This window comes from Balaenoptera physalus (assembly GCF_965194825.1).
Source record: "Balaenoptera physalus genome assembly, chromosome: 19".
NCBI lineage: Eukaryota > Metazoa > Chordata > Mammalia > Artiodactyla > Balaenopteridae > Balaenoptera > Balaenoptera physalus.
In genome coordinates, this window is record NC_138900.1 from 32,933,448 (window position 1) to 32,952,900 (window position 19,453).

Here is a 19,453-nt window from a genome sequence, read left to right on the forward strand (position 1 = left end):
TGCCATTCAGAACATAGCTAAAACCAGAAAGGATCAAAGTGGCTATTCAAGAGTCTGCAGGTTTGACCTGGGGAAAGGGTTCTTGGCACCACTCTTCACTATCTACCACCTCCTATTTATGGGCACACACTTGAGGGACTTTATCAGCTTGTCTCCCAGATCACATATGGTTTGAAGCAGCTGAATGGAAGTGTAAAAGGAACAGCATAGGGTGCTACCTGCAGAGCACGCAACAGCAAACGATAATTGACAGCACAGGTGTAAAAATAAGGAAGACATAATGGTTAAAAAACATAGCAACTTGAGATCATCTATCATGAGTGTAGAACTGACACATTCTGGCAGCTGCCGGGAGCATAGCTGCACCCTGGCACAAATGTAACAGAAGATACTCAAGTCGACCACAAATCAAGGAGGAAGGAGAAACTACACAGGCAAGGAGGCTCTTAATACATTACAGATAGATTTCTAAAACTGTTCGGACCAGTAGTTCTCTACTTTGGCTGCACACTTCAGGATTCTAAAGATTTCTTATAACTTAAGATACTCTTGCATAAATGGTGGTATATGTTATCTCTAAGAGAAAAGAAACTAGGAGGATTAATATGATTTTTAGACTTTGACATATGAGTCCTACAGAACGTATATAAATTAGAAGCACCATAGTGCCTTAGATAAAACAAACTTTTAATATCATTACCTACATATCTGTAACAGGTCCATTTTAACCTGTTAAGATAACATGTCTCTATCTGGTCACCTAATATTAATACATATTAATACATAATAATATTAACGTTAATAATATTGCTATAAAATTAAAATAACCATTTTAGTCATTTTTCCAATGCATTTCCAACATTTGCTTTCTGTTCCATCTTTCTCCTCAATCTTATTTCCAAAATGCCGACCAAGTTCCTCCCCAGGAGGAGTGCCCTAACTGCTCCACAGGGACTTCCCTGCATGCTCACTCTGAGTCTACTTCTGGAGACAGACCAGGGGCCACACTCTACCCTAGACCTCATCCCCATTACATGTGTAAATCTCTGAAATTCTACAGCTTCCAAAACTTTCAGCTCTTCTGAGCAATTTATCTTCACTCTTACCTAAATAATGTCTTCAGATCCCCAACCTCATTTCTGTCAATTTTCTCACTCTTAGTAAAAGATGTTATTTTACCAGAGCCTGGAGGCCAACAGATATGAATTCCTTTGACTGCCTCTCTGTTTTCATCTAAAAATTCTACCTTTCACAAATTCTTTCTCCTTCCTTCTGCTTCAAAGCCATGCCATTTTCCCAGACCTTGATTCATCACTCCCCCTTTACCCACCTACCCCTGCCCCTCTGTCTACAAACATGCACGAGTCTTCCTGATCCTACAGAACACTTCCTTCAGCCCAACTGCCTATGCATGGAACCACTCGGTCTTTTCATCTTCACACTTTTTGAAAAAGTAGCCTAAACCCCTTTCCCTGTCAACCCCTTGAAATCTGGATTCTGCCCCCATTCAAGCTGAAACCACTTTCCTGAATGACAACTAATGCCAAACCCAAAGGCCCTTTTCTCTGTACTCTCCTACTTGGGGTCTCTACTTACTTGGTAGGTAGCACGATATCTACCGTTGACCAACTTCTTGACAAGGTCTTTCCCCTTCACACTTCTGAGATACCACTAGCTGTCTTTACTTCCTATCTTTCTATCTTCCCAAATCCTTTGCTGCCTTTTCCTACTGTACATTAAATGTAGACATCCCGTGAGGTTCTGTCTTGGTCCTCTCCCTCAATTATACTCTAATAGGCTTTTCAAGTTCCAACCGTAACTTTTATTTCTCTGATGGTAACTCCAAATGTCCACCGCTAGCCTTTAATACTGTTAGGCTGCGGACTACCCCCTGGGCATTTCTACGTATCCCACAAGTGCCTCACACTGTACAGGTCTGAATCAGAGCTCTCAGCTCTCCTCCACTCCATCTTTGGTCCAAGTTCCTTTCTATGAAACGTAGATGCCTAGATTCAAAGCTTTCTTTCCTCTTCCTTCACTTGCAATCCTTCACAAATCTAGTTGCACGTGAACACTACAACCAACACTAACCTCTTCTTTCTGTTGCCAGTCTTGTCTCACTCCACTGCCTTGTAACAGTATAAAAGCTATGCCTGAAAACACACCCTTCACTTCCTTACTCAAATACTTTCTAAAGCTCCTCACTGCAAAGGATTAATGTTCAAGATCCTCAGAATTATACTCAACGTCTTTGTTGGTTTGGACTTCAGCATGTTTTCTTATTTTTGGAGCCTAATTTAACCCTTCCTTCAAGAATTGGCAAAAATGGGGTGGGAGGATGTTAATCTCTTTTCTACGCACAACAGTATCTTATTATTTAAACAACAGCGTTTATCATAACTCTACTAGACAGTGTGGGTACTGGCCTTGGTTTTAACCAGAGGTGTTTCTGCTCTTCCTGGGGGCACTAGCAATGTCAGGACACAATTCTGGTTGTCACAACTGAAGAGGTACATTACAGCCCCCTACAACCAAAGTATTAGCTGACCAAAATGTCAATAGTGCCACTGTTGAGAAAACCTGAATCAATCAATAAATGTCTAACAAATACACGTCAAAACAGGAATTAAGAAGTTTGGGAACACAGGCTGACATCCAGCCTAGTAGTATCAATGATGTGCGTAACATTGTTTAAGAGAGAGTGTGGCCAAATGACAAAAAAGCTGGGGAGGGTGTTCATTTTAATAGATTGCATAACATTAAGAAAAATTATCAAACACTTCTAAATATGGCAAAAGGATGGCCTCTCACTCACAACGGAGCACTCTCTTTCGCCCACCCAAAGATGATGTACTTCTCTGGGAAATGTACCTTTGTCTTACATACCATTTATTATTGATTAGGGCCTGGACTGTGATGTTACCTGTCAAAATGTAGATTTCTGTCCCGCAGAGATGCCAATTATCTCCATCTGGTAGAAACGATACCCCAATGGTTATAACTTCACTGCTTTGTAAGATATTAGCCAGTTTATATCTACAAGCAATTTTATTCCATCATTCCTTTTTTTTTTTTTTTGGTGCAGATACTCAGAGCCTCAAATACTCAGATCCTCAAAAGCTCTTTGAAACACCTTTCCGTTCCTGTTGGTTCCCTCACTTATGAGATACCTGACTGTTTGAAAGTCATGTTTATAACTTTTAAAATAAATTTTCACTTTGGCAGTCTTGTAGGACCAATGGAGATGTCCAAGTGAGCTCACCTGCTCGGAGCTATTAAACTGAGTGGCCCAAGAAGGGTACCTCATTGGCTCTGGGAGCCCAAGCTTACCTAATTTTGGCTCCTAGAGTGAATCCCAAGCAGGAAGTGTATTTTACTAGTGCTGTTACCCTGTTGTTCTTTTCCCTTCTGATTTTGTGTTTTCACTTTATGGTTCTTCGCCACATGTCCGTTTCCACACTGCCTCAGGGACCAAGTGGCTACAGACTACCAGGTCAGTCTCACACATGAATCTAGTCTGCAGGAATCTGAGTTTTACAGTCTGACCATGTGGCGATCTGTCACCAGATAACAGGGATCCACTTTCTGTGGCACGAGAGACTACAGGAAAATCTGGTTTTAGTCTTTTCTGTTCTTCTGTTTGTGCAAGAACATGTCTCAGGACTACTGACAGAAGAAGAGCCCGTATGAAATCTGGGCCAGTTTTGTGTTTTTGGATTACTTTCGACCTGTGGCTACAATTAGGGAACCAAAGCTGAAAGCTCTCTGTGTGTTTGTCTCTATAAATGAGAAAAAGCCTTTACTTCTTCATGGTGTGAATGTGAAATATATTCCTATCTCCAGGGATTATTAATAAAGTAGATAATAAAGTTTCTTAAAGAATTTCTGTTCATATTGGTTTATAGAGAACAAGCTTTTACATAAATCTATATTTCTAGAACTCCTAGAAAATAAAGAAACTAAACATCCGAACTTATAATGTGTTAGCTTTTTAAGGACAAAAGAGAAACAATGCAAAATGCACAGAAGCTGAAACTTCAAAGGCATCTGTATTTATCATCCAAATTCATGTAATAAAAATAATCCTTAGGGAATTCCCTGGTGGTCCAGTGGTTAGGAAGCGGCGCATTCACTGCCCAGGTTCAATCCCTGGTCCCCTGGTTGGGGAACTAAGATCCTGCAGGCCGCAAGACATGGCAAAATAAATAAATAAATAAAATAATCCTTGGACAAATCAATCTGACTTGATAATTTTAATGCTAATTTAAAAATAGATGGCCTTTCTGTGATTTTATCAGTGCAGAGTACAATGTATCATAAGATTTTTTTAACTCAAGAGTTTTCTTTCATGAAGAGCCTGATTATGAAAAATAAAAATTTATATATTAAACTAAACTGAATTATAACACTGCTATACTTTTTTGATATCAGAAGTTATGTTGCTCAGTAGTTGTCAGCTTAAGCATTATTTCCAACATCCTTAGTTAACTTTAAGACCTTGGTTGGACCAACAGTAAATGGTTAACTAATGGACACTCTTTGGATACAGGGCTAATTTCCAAGTGAGAGACGCCAAGCATAAACCCACTCATTACACATGTTTTCTTTTTAGTATAACCACAATGTCATTATTGCACCCAAGAAAATGAACAATAATTCCTTAGTATCATCTAATACCCAGTCTGTATTTAATGTCTTTTTCCAGTTGCTCTGTTCTAATTAATCTGATTTTTTTCCCACCATAATTACACAATTCTTGCCTTGCTTAGTATGTCACATATAGAATTAGTATGCACTCTTTTGTGTATGGCTCTTTTCACTTGGCATACTATTTTTGAGATTCATCCACATTACTTCATGTCTCAGTAATTTGTTCTTTTCTATTGCTATGTAGTATACCACTCTGAACGTCTTTTACACCTAAACTATCTTTGATGTTTCGCAAAGGTCCCCAGGCAATCAATCACAAAGATTTGTCTTTCACCTTATAAGGATGCTAAAACTATTAATTTCATTGGGTTACTCTGAATTTCTTAAATCGCAAACACTTATTAACTGTGTCAAATCAAAAGGGAAGCTTGGTCTACTTCTACTGAGTCTCTTTACTTTTCATGGCAATGTAGTTACTTGCACAGGATCATTAAGAATCTGTCCTCCCTTTTACTAGGACAAAATTAGACAAATTCATTGTGCACACAGACCATAATTAGAATGTCATATTTAAGAATAAATCTCACTTAATCAGGTATGGCAAGGTTACTATTAAAAAACAAGGATTGTAGTTCATGTATGGAACCAACTCAGGATACTGCTCTGGTACCTACTCTGTGGCATGCAGTATAAAGAAAGTCCCTTCCTGGCAGGTGAGAAATTTTAGCATATTTTGGGAATCTTGAGGCGAGAAGAATTCATCCGAATGTATAAATGCTACAGGTGAAATATTAGAGATGATTTTCTTGATTTTTTTTGGAGATTTGTTTCCTAGCTTTAAAATAGAAGAGACAAAAGAGGCAACTAAAAACAAAAACAAATGAAAACCACCCAGCTACTGAAAAGGTAACCTAAGGTTCCTTATGAAATTTCCAGAGAGGATAATTCTCTAGTCTTAGTAATTGCTAATACCTCCTGCCATACTCTATATACAATCAGGCTAGTCTACAGGCATGTGTGTGTGTGTGTGTGTGTGTGCGTGTGTGTGTGATCAAGAGTAATCCTTGAGGCTATTTATAACTACAAGGGCACAATTAACACAAATTACAGAAACTCTGGAAGGAAGGTAAAAGAATAGCTGCATGCTCTCTCAGTGTCATACTAGAGAACTGTCTAGCAGGCCCGACCATGGATTATTTCATAGCTAGGGCAGCACTGTCCAATAGAACCTTCTGTAATGACATATGTTCTATATCTGCACTGTCCAAATTGGTATCCAATAGCTACATATGGCCACTGAGCACGTGAAATACAACCGAGGAAATGGATATTTAATTTCATTGAATTTTAATTAAACAGCCACACGTGGTAGTGGCAACACACTGGACAGTGTAAATCCAGCCTTCAAACTATTTTTGTACGGGCCCTAAGAATTGTTTTTACCTTTTAAAGGGTTGTAAAAAGCAAAAACAAAGAAGAATATGAGACAGAGACCCTGTATGGTTCATAAAGTCTGAAAATGTTTATCACCTGGCGCTTTACAGAAAAAGTTAGCCCATGTTTGTATGCTCTAGGAGAATGTGTTTTTTGTTTGACATACTATCTATATTGAAAAAGGCCCAGAATCTGTGAAATTACACATTTAACTTGCATATTTTTGTCCAGTAAAGACAGATGATTTCTGTGATAACCCCCTAAATTACTGTTTCATTATCCTGGAGGACATGAACAAGTTTTGTGTCCAATCTAGCAGTCTTATTTCAACATTCTTTTTCAGTACCTATATTCCTTTCCTGTACTGTTCCTTGAACCAGTTTTCCTATCCAGCTAGTTCCCTCAAAAATGAGTTATAAATAAATGCTTGATATGTGCTCACCTTGTATCTTTAGGAATTACATTTTAATTAAAAAAACAAACAAACAAAAATAAAGTGCTCATTTAAAAAATTCCTATTTACAAAAACAAAACTAAAAAAATGGTGAGGATTCAAGGCATATTTTGAGAAGTAGATAATATGATGTGGCAGTCGTTCCTATTGTCTACCAATATCCATGTTCTGCTTCTTTAACAAACAGAACCCAGATTTTGTTCAGGGCAGCAATGTATCTAGTTAAAACTGAACATTTCCTAGCTCTCTTTCCTGCAAGTATTGGCCATACGACATAGTTCTGGCCAAAAAGAGATAAGGAAAAGTCTGCTGGGGTGCTGTAGAAAAGTGTTGTGGCTTCTTCCTTCCTTCTTGAAATAGAGACTTGATAGCTGGAGCTGCAGTAGGTATTCTGTGACCATGAGGGAAAGGCCAAAAGAACTGCAGAGATCTTCACCCTGACAGCTGCTAACCACTACTCAGCCTTGGACTGTTGTTTATCTTAAGACTTTTTATTGAGTGAAAGAAAACTAAACCATTTTGTATAATTTCTCTCACTGCAGCCAAATCCTGATCTATCTATCAGCCTAACTGTTAGAGATATATCATCTGCATTAACCTATTATAACAAAGTAATGACTTTATTATCTTAATTTTAAAAATACCAGGGTTAATAATGAAACATATTGCGAACTAAACATGTAGGTTCAAGAATGGATAAAGATTCCAGATGACTGGTAGATAGGGATTTTTGATGAAAAGGTGTCATAATCACAACTGACTTTTACATAGAAAATTCAGATGTGAATCCACACAGTTCTTATTCATCAATTAAAGTAAGTAATTCTGTCAGCACTAAGACTGAACAAAACTTTCTCTGAGTTCAAAGGAACCTCTTAAATTAACAATTAAAAGAAATAATTCAGTTTCTTTAAACAAAAGCATTTTCCTATGTTGTTTCCATATGACATAACTTATTTTTATAAAAAACAGTTCTTTAATTAATTAATGTAAGGCATTCCCCCCTATAATTTTGTTTCTGAAATGCAAGACTTCTAACTTCATACAATTATATTAATTTAGTAAAAAGTCAACACAGAACAAGATGTTGTCCCTGATTTAATTAAAACCCAGTAATACTAGCTGGCAAACAAATAGGGAAGAGGAAACTACAGTCATGAGCAATCACTTTGACCCTAGAACAATCAGCATGAGTACCCCTTATTTCAACATTCTGGTATAACCCCAAAATATTAACCATAAAAGAGACTGAACAAACTTCTGTTTCTTATGAAGATAATTTTCACAACCATGGTGAGTTAAAAACTATCATTCTAGAAAAAGCAAAAAGGCCCCCAACCTCCTTTCTGGTAAAATCAAAACAAAAAACTCTGTCACTACCCAGTATTACATCTATAAATTATTTCCTCCATGAACAAATCTACTGTTCAAGAATTCATTCATGAAACCAGGTACCAAGTTCTTCTAACGGAAAAGGAAATAAAACAATACAGGGTCCATCTTAACCCTCTGAAGCCAATGAAGTAACAGGCCACTTCTACTGGAATTGTGTTTTCTTTACCCTTATCTTTCTCCTCTCTTACTCCACAAATATGCAAGCAAAAACTCAGGTAAAGGACAATCATCAACTCTTCACAAGACCCTCTCTTCTTTTCCTCTCAAATTAAAAGCAGACTGGATGTTAGTCTACCTTACCACAGTTTCTCAGGTGTATTGTAATTTCAATGTTTAAGACTGATGAGTCCTCCAAATTACTCTCCTTATAAGTCCTCCAGATTGGTGTTCCTGGTAGGTCACTGGCTATGCTTCACGGTGGCTATTCACTGCCATGCAGTAATGCCTGAAATAACACCACCTGATGGGCAGCTGTAGGTAGCAAATTCAGTATCCTAAAGGTTCAGGGAGAAACCATGCGACAAGTAGCCATGCTGTTTACTTCCAATTACTCCTCTTTTGTTTGTTAACCTCCAGGACAGGCTCCTGGCTCACCAACTAACTCTAGCACACAATTCCCTGCTATGGACCTCTATGATCTCAGCATTGCATTATCTCTAGATGCCTCACACGTCCATCCTTTAGCCTCTCACTTCTCTAAGTTAAAAGGAACGCTTCCACTTCACCCATGACCACTGAGGTACCACCCCTTGGTTCTCAGAATTCCTCCAGATCCAAGATTCTGATCTATGAAATGCCTAACTACCACCTCTAGAATTCTCCAACACTTACTGAAACTGTCCTCTGCCTGCATGATTCCCTGAGTCTAGGAGGGGACACGGTCTAAGGTCCTGTCTCTTCCTTTATTCTTATAGTTCATTATGCCCTTCTGCCTTCACCTGCCTCCTCTCCCGTCTGAACCTCTCAAGCTATTAGTTCACTAACAGTAGAAGGTAAGTCTTGCATATTTTTGGACTGTCCTAGCCCAAATAAGGCTGACCATTCAGAAACAGTTCCTGGGCCCCGTTTTGCCATGCTCAATTGCACCTCAGATTCCTTTAGTCTTTATGTGCTGGCTTCTCCAACATCCTGAGTGGGGGAAATCATCACCTACTTGAGAATTTCTGGATCACGTGATACTATAAATTCAAACCACCTAATCTTCCCTGGCCCTCACTTCAAGTCCACAGTCCTTTTTTGTTTTTTTCTAATGCACTTCCAACAGTTCCACTGTATCTGTGTTGACATATTGCACTGTCTTCAAGGTCTCACCCTCCCTCTCTGGGCATAAACTGGCATCCCACTTTACTAAGACAGTACCATAGGCCACTAAGGCCTTCAATTGCCCTCTTCACCAAATGGGAAAAAAAAATGTGTATCCTCACTCATCTTGTCTCCTACTACCTAAAGCAGAGGTCCTAAAAAGGCAGTCCAAAAGCTGAATCTGGTCCACTGCCATGTTTTGTTTAGCATATGTGGTTGCTTTCTATTTTTCTTTTTTTAGAATATGTACTTTAAAAAGAATGTATTAGTGCAAAACTTTTACTGAGATGTAATTCACAGCATACATGGTTTTTAAAACATAAATTAGTTGCCTCTTAAAACAAAACAAAAAAACAAAACAAAACAGATTTCCCATCATGAAATGCAGACTTCTGGCTTCCCTTGGGTGAGAAGATCAGACCTCACTAGGCCCATACTATGTAACCAGCTGATACTGAGCATGGGCATCTGCCCTCTCCCACAGGGCATGAGCACCCTGGTTCACCCGTTCCTTCCGACCAAGCGGCCACTTCCCTACGCAGTCCCCCACCTAGTCCCAGTGGCTCTTGGATCTACGGGAAGGATCTAACTCTTCCCACTCCCCAGGACTGAGATCTCTTCAGCCTCATCTCTCCTCACCCGTGCCAGACTCCAAGGATCCCACCCCTGCTCTGAATCTTCGATTTCTTTGTGAATGAGGCAGCTCATAGTCAGTGCCTCCACTTCCTCTCTCACATTCAATCCTCAACTTCCTTTGTTTCCATGATGTCTGCCACCTTGGACTTCAGTTCCCTCCCACTGGGCCCCTATGGACAATGTCAGCTTTTGGTTTCCCTCTCACTTTCAGACATTGCTTGTCTAGCCCTTGTAGTAATGTCACATTGCTATAAAAGTTCTAAACACTTATCCCCACTTTCTATACTTATATCATCAGTAGCCAGCAATGGACCTGAGGATGGAGGCATTGAAATGTAAATCTGACAGCATCACTGGTGTTCTTACAACCTTCCATTACTCTCCGCTGCCTCCCTGCTTGGTAAAATCCATGTTCTTCAGCAGGTCGCACGTGCTTTGTGAGCTGGCACCTTCCCCCATTCCTGTCCTTCACTTGAGGAATCCATGAAAAAACGGGACTACTTCATATCCCTGTGATTTTGCACGTGCTCTTCCTTCTGGAAAACTCTCATTCATCCTCCAGCATCCCGTTGGGCAGAACAACCCTTCCTCTCCTATATTACTTGCACATACTTCAACTCTTAAATGTTGTTTCCAACTCTGTCTCCCCTACTAGGCTGTGGGTTCCTTGAGGTCCAGAGGCAACAGCTAGTGTACTTCCTGGCACAGAAGTGTTTAAGTATCGGCTACCCGGTCCCACCAACCTGCAGGTCAAACAACGTATCCACCATCCTTCCTGACACCAGGGCTTCAAACCTCTCCCTCAATCCCTACATCCACTCAGTTGCCAAGTCCCAGTGAAAACCGTGTCACCCCACCCATGTCCAGTTCTAAATTGGAACAATGTTCCTTCCACAGTTGGGTCTGCCTGTCTTCAAATACAGAGTTTCAAGCAAATCCTTCCTCTCCCAAATCCTCACTGACTCCCTACTGATAAGGCCCAGTGGCCTCAGCACAGCATTTGGGTCCCTGGAAGCTTCGTGTCTCACAGGGCAGCAGGACTCTTCCTACCCAGACACTCCATGTTGTTCTGGCTTCCAGGCCCTTGCCTGCAACCACCTCCACCTGGGAATCTTCCCAGATCTTCAAAGCCCAGCTCAAGTACTGCTTCCTCCAACAAATTTCCCCTTTGACAAAAGTGGTCTCAAGAGCATGTGCCTTTTTTAAAAAAACAAAAACTTCCCAGGACATTATCACTTTCTACCAGTAGCCCCATCTCACCTCCCTCCAGCTAATGGAGCCCTAACTAACTAAACCTCCACATTCTCCTCCACTCAAGCATTTGCTAAAGGGTAGCGAATTGACATTTTTAAAGGAGGAAAACAACAGGAACCACTTGATGGGACCCACAAAGCTGCTTGGAGACTCTACCAGCTAGTTTAAAAAAGTCCTTACTCTACATCTTCCTTCCCCCAAACCGTCTTCTCCTTCACAGCTTAACTTAAAATACTGTAGACGTTGAAGATTGTTCTCCTGTTCTTAATTTTTTTTTTTTAGCCACACTACGGGACATGCGGGATCTTAGTTCCCTGACCAGGGATCGAAGCCGTGCCCCCTGCAATGGAAGCACAGAGTCCTAACCACTAGACCGCCAGGGAATTCCCTTCTGTTCTTTTTTTTTTTTTTTAATTTATTTATTTAATTAATTTATTTTTGTCTCTGTTGGGTCTTCGTTGCTGCGTGCGGGCTTTCTCTAGTTGCTGTGAGCGGGGTTTACTCTTTGTTGCAGTGCGCGGGCTTCTCACTGAGGTGGCTTCTCTTGTTGCGGAGCACGGGCTCTAGGCGCACGGGCTTTGGTAGTTGTGGCTTGTGGGCTCTAGAGCGCAGGCTCAGTAGTTGTGGTGCACGGGCTTAGTTGCTGCGAGGCATGTGGGATCTTCCCGGACCATGGCTCGAAGCCGTGTGCCCTGCATTGGCAGGCCGATTCCTAACCACTGCACCACCTGGGAAGCCCCTTCCCTCCGTTCTTAATTTTTTTAAATCAAGTTAATGGTTTTCTCTTCCTTAAAAGAATGTAAAACAAACTCCAAAATGAATTAACAAGAACAAAAAGCCCTTGAGTATGGCATTCAACTTTTTCCCATAAATCTCAAAGGGGAAAAAAAGGATTTCTTATAAGCGGGAAGGTTGGATTATGAGTAGCACACATCAAAAAGATAGACGGGCAGGCGACACATACAACCAAGATACTGTGAGACACACCTTTCCAATTAGCTTATGCTGAACTGCATGGCAGGGACAAGCAAGGCAACTGGAGTTGGGAGGGTCCAGCAGGGTTTTTCTGTAGAGCAAAAGAAGCACTTTCCATGCTTGCAGTGAGCCTTGAGTAAAGCTGAACTGGGATCAGGCAGAGTACACAATAAAAGCAGTGAGACTAGTCAGGCTACAGCGGAGAGATTTAAGCTGAGAGCTGCTAAGGCAGAGAATTAGGAAAATAAAGTGGGGTTGAATAAATAAGTGTTTTGTAAATCAGAAAAGTTTAGAGTGAATGAAATAGGCAACAGGAGGCTCTACTAGATCCCAGGGCAGGAGAATGACTTTTTGTGGGAGCATTAGTCTAATGCAAGTTGTACTGGGGAGGGAGGGAAGGCAATGAAATAAGGGAGAGGGCACATACCAAGAAAGAAGGTCTTAACTGCTGCAAAAATAATGGAAAAGGAAGGAATGAATGCATGTAAGAGACTTTCAGAAGCCATAATAGGACTTAGTCATGTCAAACTTTTTAGCCCTGGGGAGTGGGAAGAAATTGGGTAGCTGGGGAGAAAACAAGGAGGGGACTGGGAAGGAGTTAGCCCAGACAACTGGTTCAAAAAAATCAAGAACAGGAAAGCAAACTTGATTCAACATCTGCAGTGCTTTAAGTTAAGCTGTGGAGAAGAATCATACAGTTAAGTGTCCTATCTCCTCTAAGCACGTTAAAAGCAAGCATACAGGCTTTTTTTTTAATCTAAGAAAGTCAAGAGTTACAGCTAATCAGATTCTTCAAGGGCACTGTGAAATTTCTGAAGTACGACGCCAAAAATGGATCCCCACCCCCAGTGCTCATCATTTGGGAGATAGGTATCAAGAGCAAGGCCTCTGGAAACAAACTCCCTCGCTCTGAATCCTGGCTCTCCCACTTACTCGATGGGAAAACTTGGAGAAACTTGGCTCCCCGGGAGGGGGAGGATGTACTCTTGCAGTATTTGGGCTTGGGGAGGGAAGGGAGTAGCTGAAGGTGCCCGAAGTAAGTCTAAGTGTGAAATGCTGATTTAGAGAGAAGGTGAGTCACCTCTTCGAAAGTTTCAGTTTCCCCAGCTGTTAAAAACAGGAAGATAATAAAATCTACCTCACCGGATTTTTTAAGGACTGAATTCGATAATCCTTCCGAAGTACTGAACATAACGTCTGATGTGCTACAACCGTTCGATAAATGTTAGTGGTACACAAAATCAATACAAGGAATAATGCTATTTTTAACACTATTATTAACCATCCCTATCTCTTCTTGATATTCTCCGAGTATTGTACTACTGTGATGGTTCTGTCAGATTCTCAGAGGGGTCTGACATCCCCCAGAGGTTCAGAATCCCTGGAGCGGAGACCTGGGAAGAGATAAGTGGCTGAGGCGGTAGGCCAGGAGGCTGCGGGCCCAGCCGTCAGGCCCTGCGCACCAGCCCGCGGGCTTGGTGGGGGGGAAAGATAACAACAGGCAACACTCTCAGCGCGTTCACTCCGTGCCTGCCAGCCACTGCGCTCTGCGCTCTACGCACATCACCTACTCCAATCCTCGCGACAGCCTTCCGAGTCAGCTGCTTTCGTCAGCGCCACTTTACAAATGGGGAAACTGAGGCGCCCGGGATGAAACCGCTAGCCCAAGGTCACATGGCTCTAGAGCGAAGGCTCGGGAGACCGCGCTCTCACCACCGCGCCTGGCTCGGTCCGCGCAGGAAGGGCAGGGAAGAAGGGGGTGGGGACGCCCAGGGACCCCGATCGACAGAAGGCCGCGGGGGCCGGGCCGGGGAAGGCGATCGCGCGGGGGCGGCGGCCGGACTCACCTTGGCGCTGTGCACCGCCTCCTGCGCCCCGCGGAGCTGCAGCCAGATGCGCGCAGGGAGCGGTTCCTCAGCCCCGAGCGCGCCGAGCACGGCCAGGCTCACACCGAACAGGCCCTCGATGCGGCCGCGGCTCCGTTCCAGCAGCGCCGCCTTCTCGGCGGGCGCCGTGAACTCGTCCAGTACCGCCCGGGCCGCCATGGCGGGCGCGGCCTCCCGCGGCGGCGCCGGGGGCCGGCGGCGGCGACGCCCCCTCAGCGTGCTGCCCCTGTACCCGAGCCCGTCAGGCGGCGTCGGCCCTCCAGGCCGCCTTGCCCCGGCCCGAGCCCTGCCGCCTGGCCGGAGACCCGGCTACACCATCCCGCCGCGGCAGCCGCAGCTGGGTAACTGCGGGTAAAAAGCCCCTTCGCCGCCGCCGCCACCGCCGCCGCCGCCGCCGCCGCGGGCCGGGCCCCGCCGCCGCGCATGCGCTCCGCCCTCCGCCGTCATTGAGAGTCGCCACCCCCTGGGGGGGGCGCGGAGGCGACGAAAGTGTACGTCACGCACAGTCGCCATGTTTGTTGAGGGCCCAACGATGGCTCTGGAGGGGGCCCTGGGTGGTCTTTGGTCAGGCCACGACGCTTTTGCGTGCCCTGGTGGATGATGAATTTATGGTTTTACAGATGGGGAAATTGAGGCTCCGAGCCAGTAGGCGGGACTGACCCAGTGTCACACAAGGGATTTGGCTTGCTTTCAGACATCTTGAAGCCCAATATAACACTCTAGCAAACTGAGTTTTCCAGCTTCTCATTTATTGATAGATGTTTTTTTCTCTTCCTCCCTCGATCCCTCCTCCACCTCTCTCTGTCTCTCTCTCTCTGTCTCTCTCTCTCTCTGTCTCTCTGTCTCTCTCTCTCTCCCTTTCCTTTGCTTTCTGATGTTTTTTCAGTAAAAATGGTAATAGGAAGAGAAGAAAATGGGAATAATGTGTATGGAGAATTGAAAAGCAAAGAAATGATTAAGGAAAGTTCACGAGAGTGTTTTCTTCTGGGAAGGGAGGAGGAGAATGTGTTATAGAAGAGGTACAAGAAGTGCGGGACTAGGGGGTCCTCTGTGATTTTAGTGGGGTACTTGGGCAAGTACACCCTAAGCCCTCTCCAGGTCTGTTTTCCCATCTGTAAATTCAAGGGTTGCTCTAGTTATCTCCGAAGTCTTTTCCAGATATTACGTTCTCTGAGTCCCTGAAAACAGATTGTGGAAGATAAAGTGGTTTCCTTTCTCTGGGCTAAATATTGTGGGTATAGTAGATAGTTAGGGACCATGGGCATATTACTTAACTTGTCTAAGTCGTAATTTCTCATCTGGAAATGTGGGTAACAACAGTACTTCCTACTGTGAAATTAAGATAGTACCTGGACACAGTAAATGATCATTAAATATTAGCTATTATTGTTAAATTAGCAATATATTTAAGGCTCCATTTTCACAGCAAAGCTTTGTGTGGATTATGCAACCATACTGAACTTATGGGCCTGGGAGCCCCCTCCCGCTGTATAGATTCCCCCTTGAGGAGAAAGAAGGGGAACTAAAGATGTTGCAGTTGGAAAGGCCAAGTGGGAATGGTCTTGGTAAGAGGGATTACCCAAGGTAAAACCTCTCAAGGATCCGGGCTGCTGGGGTTTTCCATATGCCTCAGAAATTCAGACAGGTGTGGTCCCCTGGCGCCCCACCAAAGGATGACTCAGCACAGGGAAGAGAACCACTAGGCTCACAGACTGACAACTTCCTGCTCCCCTGGGCTTTTCCCTGGGTGTCCACACAGCCAGCAGCCTTCCTCCATCAGGTAGATGACCTGAGATTGGCTGAGGCAGGTCAGGTGGAGAGTGTGGCCTTGCAGATAGACTGCACCCAGAGCAGGAGTCAACACAACATGTTATTTCCTGTCTTCCTGGTGCGCTCACCTTAAATGGAATTGCTATTGTTCAGTGATTGGACAGGGCTTTCCCCAGGGCGGGTCCTGTTTGCTCCCAGCAACTTCCCTGCTGGTGAGTCTTAATTGCTTAATTATTAGGGCTGAGAAGAGGCTGCTTTGAAAAACACACTACAGCTCCTTCCCCTTCCCCCCAAGAAACCTGCCCTAAAACAACACTAGTAGTTCAGACACACAACTACAGAAGAAAATTGGGCCTTTAGACTGTGTTCAGAAGTCACTGGGTTGGTGTATCGCCAGAGACACAGCTTTGGGATTTTTTCCCTCTGTTTAGAACACTTGCCAGTTCATATCTGGTCAGCATTTCCCTTTAGGGAACTCTCAAGGTTTCCTGAGTGTAAGGAACAAGGAGAGAGAGGGAGAGAGAGAAATCCCCTTTTAGGAAACTCCCTTGCTTCCTGTAGTTTCTGAACCACAACTTCCATCACTTGGCCAGTCTTGCCTACCTGGCTGGCCTCACCACCCAGGACAGTTAGCACCAGGGATGAGACCTTCACGGAGTCTATATTTCAGATACTGTACCTGTTTGTTTTCTCTAATCTCTATAACAACCCATGAGAGGGTGTTGAGGGAATCACCTATTTCCTCTTCTCATATTTTCATTGTGAGGGCAGGCGGTGGATTCCTACCCTTTTCTCCAGCAGGGCTGACTGTGAAAGAACACATGCAGTGCCCCTTGCCCACTCTCCCCCAGGGCAGGAGAAGAACTTCTCTGACCCCACTGACGGCTGACTTTCTGAGAAGGATCAGTGCTGGGTTGGGCCACCCTGCCCCCAGAGAGGGTGTGTTATTCTCTGCTGTCTGCGGTTGGCCACCGTGTCAGTGACTGTGTGAAGTATTTTCACCTCAGCCACATCCTCCGGTCCAGCTTTGTCAGTAATAAAGATGACACTTTGATCTCTACCTGTCTGACACCTGCTTTTATTTCTCAGTCCTGAATGCAGGAGGGTCAGGAAGAATGTTTACTGGCTTCCTAAAACTCTAGCAGTGGTTGCTATTTTTATCATTCCTATTTTAAAGATGAGGAAAGAGAAGCATAGAGAGGTTCTGGAACGTTCCACAGAGCTGGTAAGTGAAATGGTAGGAATAGGCATTTGAATCCAGGCAGTTTGACTCTGTACTGGGTGTTATATATGCAACCGGCTCCCTTTTCTGCCCTTGTACAAGAGCAAGAGGAAATAATATGTTCTCATGACTAACCCCTTAATGTTTGGACCCTCCTTGCCTTGGGATGCTCTCAAAACCAGACAGACTTGAACCTGTCACATTGCTTCACTCACCAACCAGTCTAATAAACAGACTCAAGATGGAGTGTTTTCCTGGGTTCTTTGTTTTTGGTGTACTAACACCCCAGGGCTTAGAGTAAGGAACAGGAATACAACTGTGCTTCAGCCTCACAGAAATTTTAATACATTGGCAAACTGTTCAGTGTCTCTTATCTCCCTTGTCACTAGTCCAAGTTACCGTCCTCTCTCCCTTTGACAACTGTGGGGTCTCTCCCACATTCTTCCTGGCCTCTCTCTAAATTTCAGGAGCTACAACTGCTGGAAGGTTGGGAGAAATTACTCCGTGGCCAGAGTAATCTTCTCAAGTTACAAATTTCATCAGTTAATCTCTTGCTTAAGACCTTACAAGAGCTTCGCATTATGCTCAGAATAAAATTCAAACTCTACCTCGGTTTGCAGCACTTGCAAGATCCATCCCCTGCTTTCTTCTCCTCCCTCCACCTGGCCCAGCTTATACTGCCTGAGGGTATTTGCACAAGCTATTGCTTCCTCCAGCTTTCTTTTCACTGACTTAACTCCTGCCCATCAGTCAGATCTCAGTTCCGGAGTGACTTGTTCAAGAATTCATTCACTGGTCTCTCTGATGAGTCAAGTCCCCCGGTCCCAGGCTCATGGGGCACTGTGGCCCTCTCACTCACAGCACTAGGGCCAGTTTTTGTTTTTGTTTTTAAATTAATTAATTAATTAGTTAATTTTTAAATTTATTTTATGGCTGTGTTGGGTCTTCGTTTCTGTGCGAGGGCTTTCTCTAGTTGTGGCAAGCGGGGGCCACTCTTCATCGCCGTGTGCGGGCCTCTCACTATCGCGGCCTCTCTTGTTGAGGAGCACAGGCTCCAGACGCACAGGCTCAGTAATTGTGGCTCACGGGCTCAGTTGCTCCGTGGCATGTGGGATCTTCCCAGACCAGGGCTCGAACCCGTGTCCCCTGCATCGGCAGGCAGATTCTCAGCCACTGCGCCACCAGAGAAGCCCCTAGGGCAAGTTTTACAGGCATTTGTGTGATATGACTGGTGCATGCCCATCTCCAGATGTCACCAGAACTTCAGCTCCAGGGGGCCAGTGATCTGAGCCTGGATTGAGCTAGAAGTATTCTAGGAATGGAGAGCAGCCCTTCATGGCTGGAATGTGCTGAGGCAGGGGGGCACCCGCAAGTAAAATAGGGTTGGATCCTCCAGAACCTGGTGGGCCAGTTACTTTTGGCTGTGTTGGGTCTTCGTTGCTGCTTGTGGGCTTTCTCTAGTTGCGGCGAGTGAGGGCTACTCTTCCTTGCGGTGTGCAGTCTTCTCATTGCGGTGGCTTCTCTTGTTGCGGAGCACGGGCTCTAGGCACATGGGCTTCAGACGTTGCAGCATGCGGGCTCAGTAGTTGTGGCTCACGGGCTCTAGAGCGCAGGCTCAGTAGTTGTGGCACATGGGCTTAGTTGCTCCACGGTATGTGGGATCTTCCTGGACCAGGGCGCGAACCTGTGTCCCCAGCATTGGCAGGCAGATTCTTAACCACTCTGCCACCAGGGAAGCCCTTTCCCATGTTTTTAAACAGCAAGTGCACCATTTATTTTACTCTCCAAGATCTCTCTCCTTTCCCTGGGGGAGGAAGCCTGAGGGGGGAGGGGGGCGGGGCGAACCTGGGAAGAGCACTTAGGGGATATTGGTCTGGGAGGGAGATGATGGTGGCTTGGACTATGGACTTTGGAGTGGAGACAGAGAGGGGGAATTTGAGAGGGATTTTGGTGGTAGAATCTTGACATTAAAGTGCAAGGGACTTGTTTTTCCTTCGCTGCAGAAAAACCTTGCTGCCTCTGCTGCTTCCCATCATGTATTTTTCTCCCTTTATAATTCCTTTCATTTTTATTATCCATGCTGTTGAAACTCCCCTAACATTAATTCAACCTGCTACAACTACTACAGCATTGAGGGGAGTTATTTATAAAATTCAGTCATCTTAAGTGGGACGCAATTTCTGGACCAAATTCTGCTACAAAGATTGCCTGCCTGCCAGCTCCCTGATGCTCCTAATTCACAGTATTTCCCCATCACCCTTTACAGCAGGGTTTCTCAACAATGGCACAGTCAACATTTGGGGCAGATAATTCTGTGTTGTGGGGGCCTGTCCTGTGAATTATACAATGTTTGGCAGCATCCTTGGCCTCACTCACTGGATGCCATTAGCACTCTCCCACCCCAATTGTGCCCACAACAAAAATATCTCCAGATATTGCCTAATATCTCCTGGGGAAGTGGGGAGACTAACCCCC

General features: G+C 44.2%; 1 protein-coding gene across 3 annotated transcripts in view; it reads right to left on the reverse strand.

The window, feature by feature from the left end:
- N4BP1 (NEDD4 binding protein 1) overlaps positions 1-14,428 on the reverse strand; it is a 48,487-nt gene extending 34,059 nt beyond the window's left edge. The window contains exon 1 of one of the 3 annotated variants that reach the window (XM_082437600.1): positions 13,948-14,417. In XM_082437600.1, coding sequence (XP_082293726.1) covers positions 13,948-14,145 — 198 coding nt within the window. In that variant the 5' untranslated portion in view covers positions 14,146-14,417. Of the gene's footprint in view, positions 1-13,947 lie in introns of all 3 variants that reach the window. The other 2 variants (XM_082437599.1, XM_082437601.1) reach the window with 2 other exon arrangements.
- Positions 14,429-19,453: the final 5,025 nt, after the last annotated feature.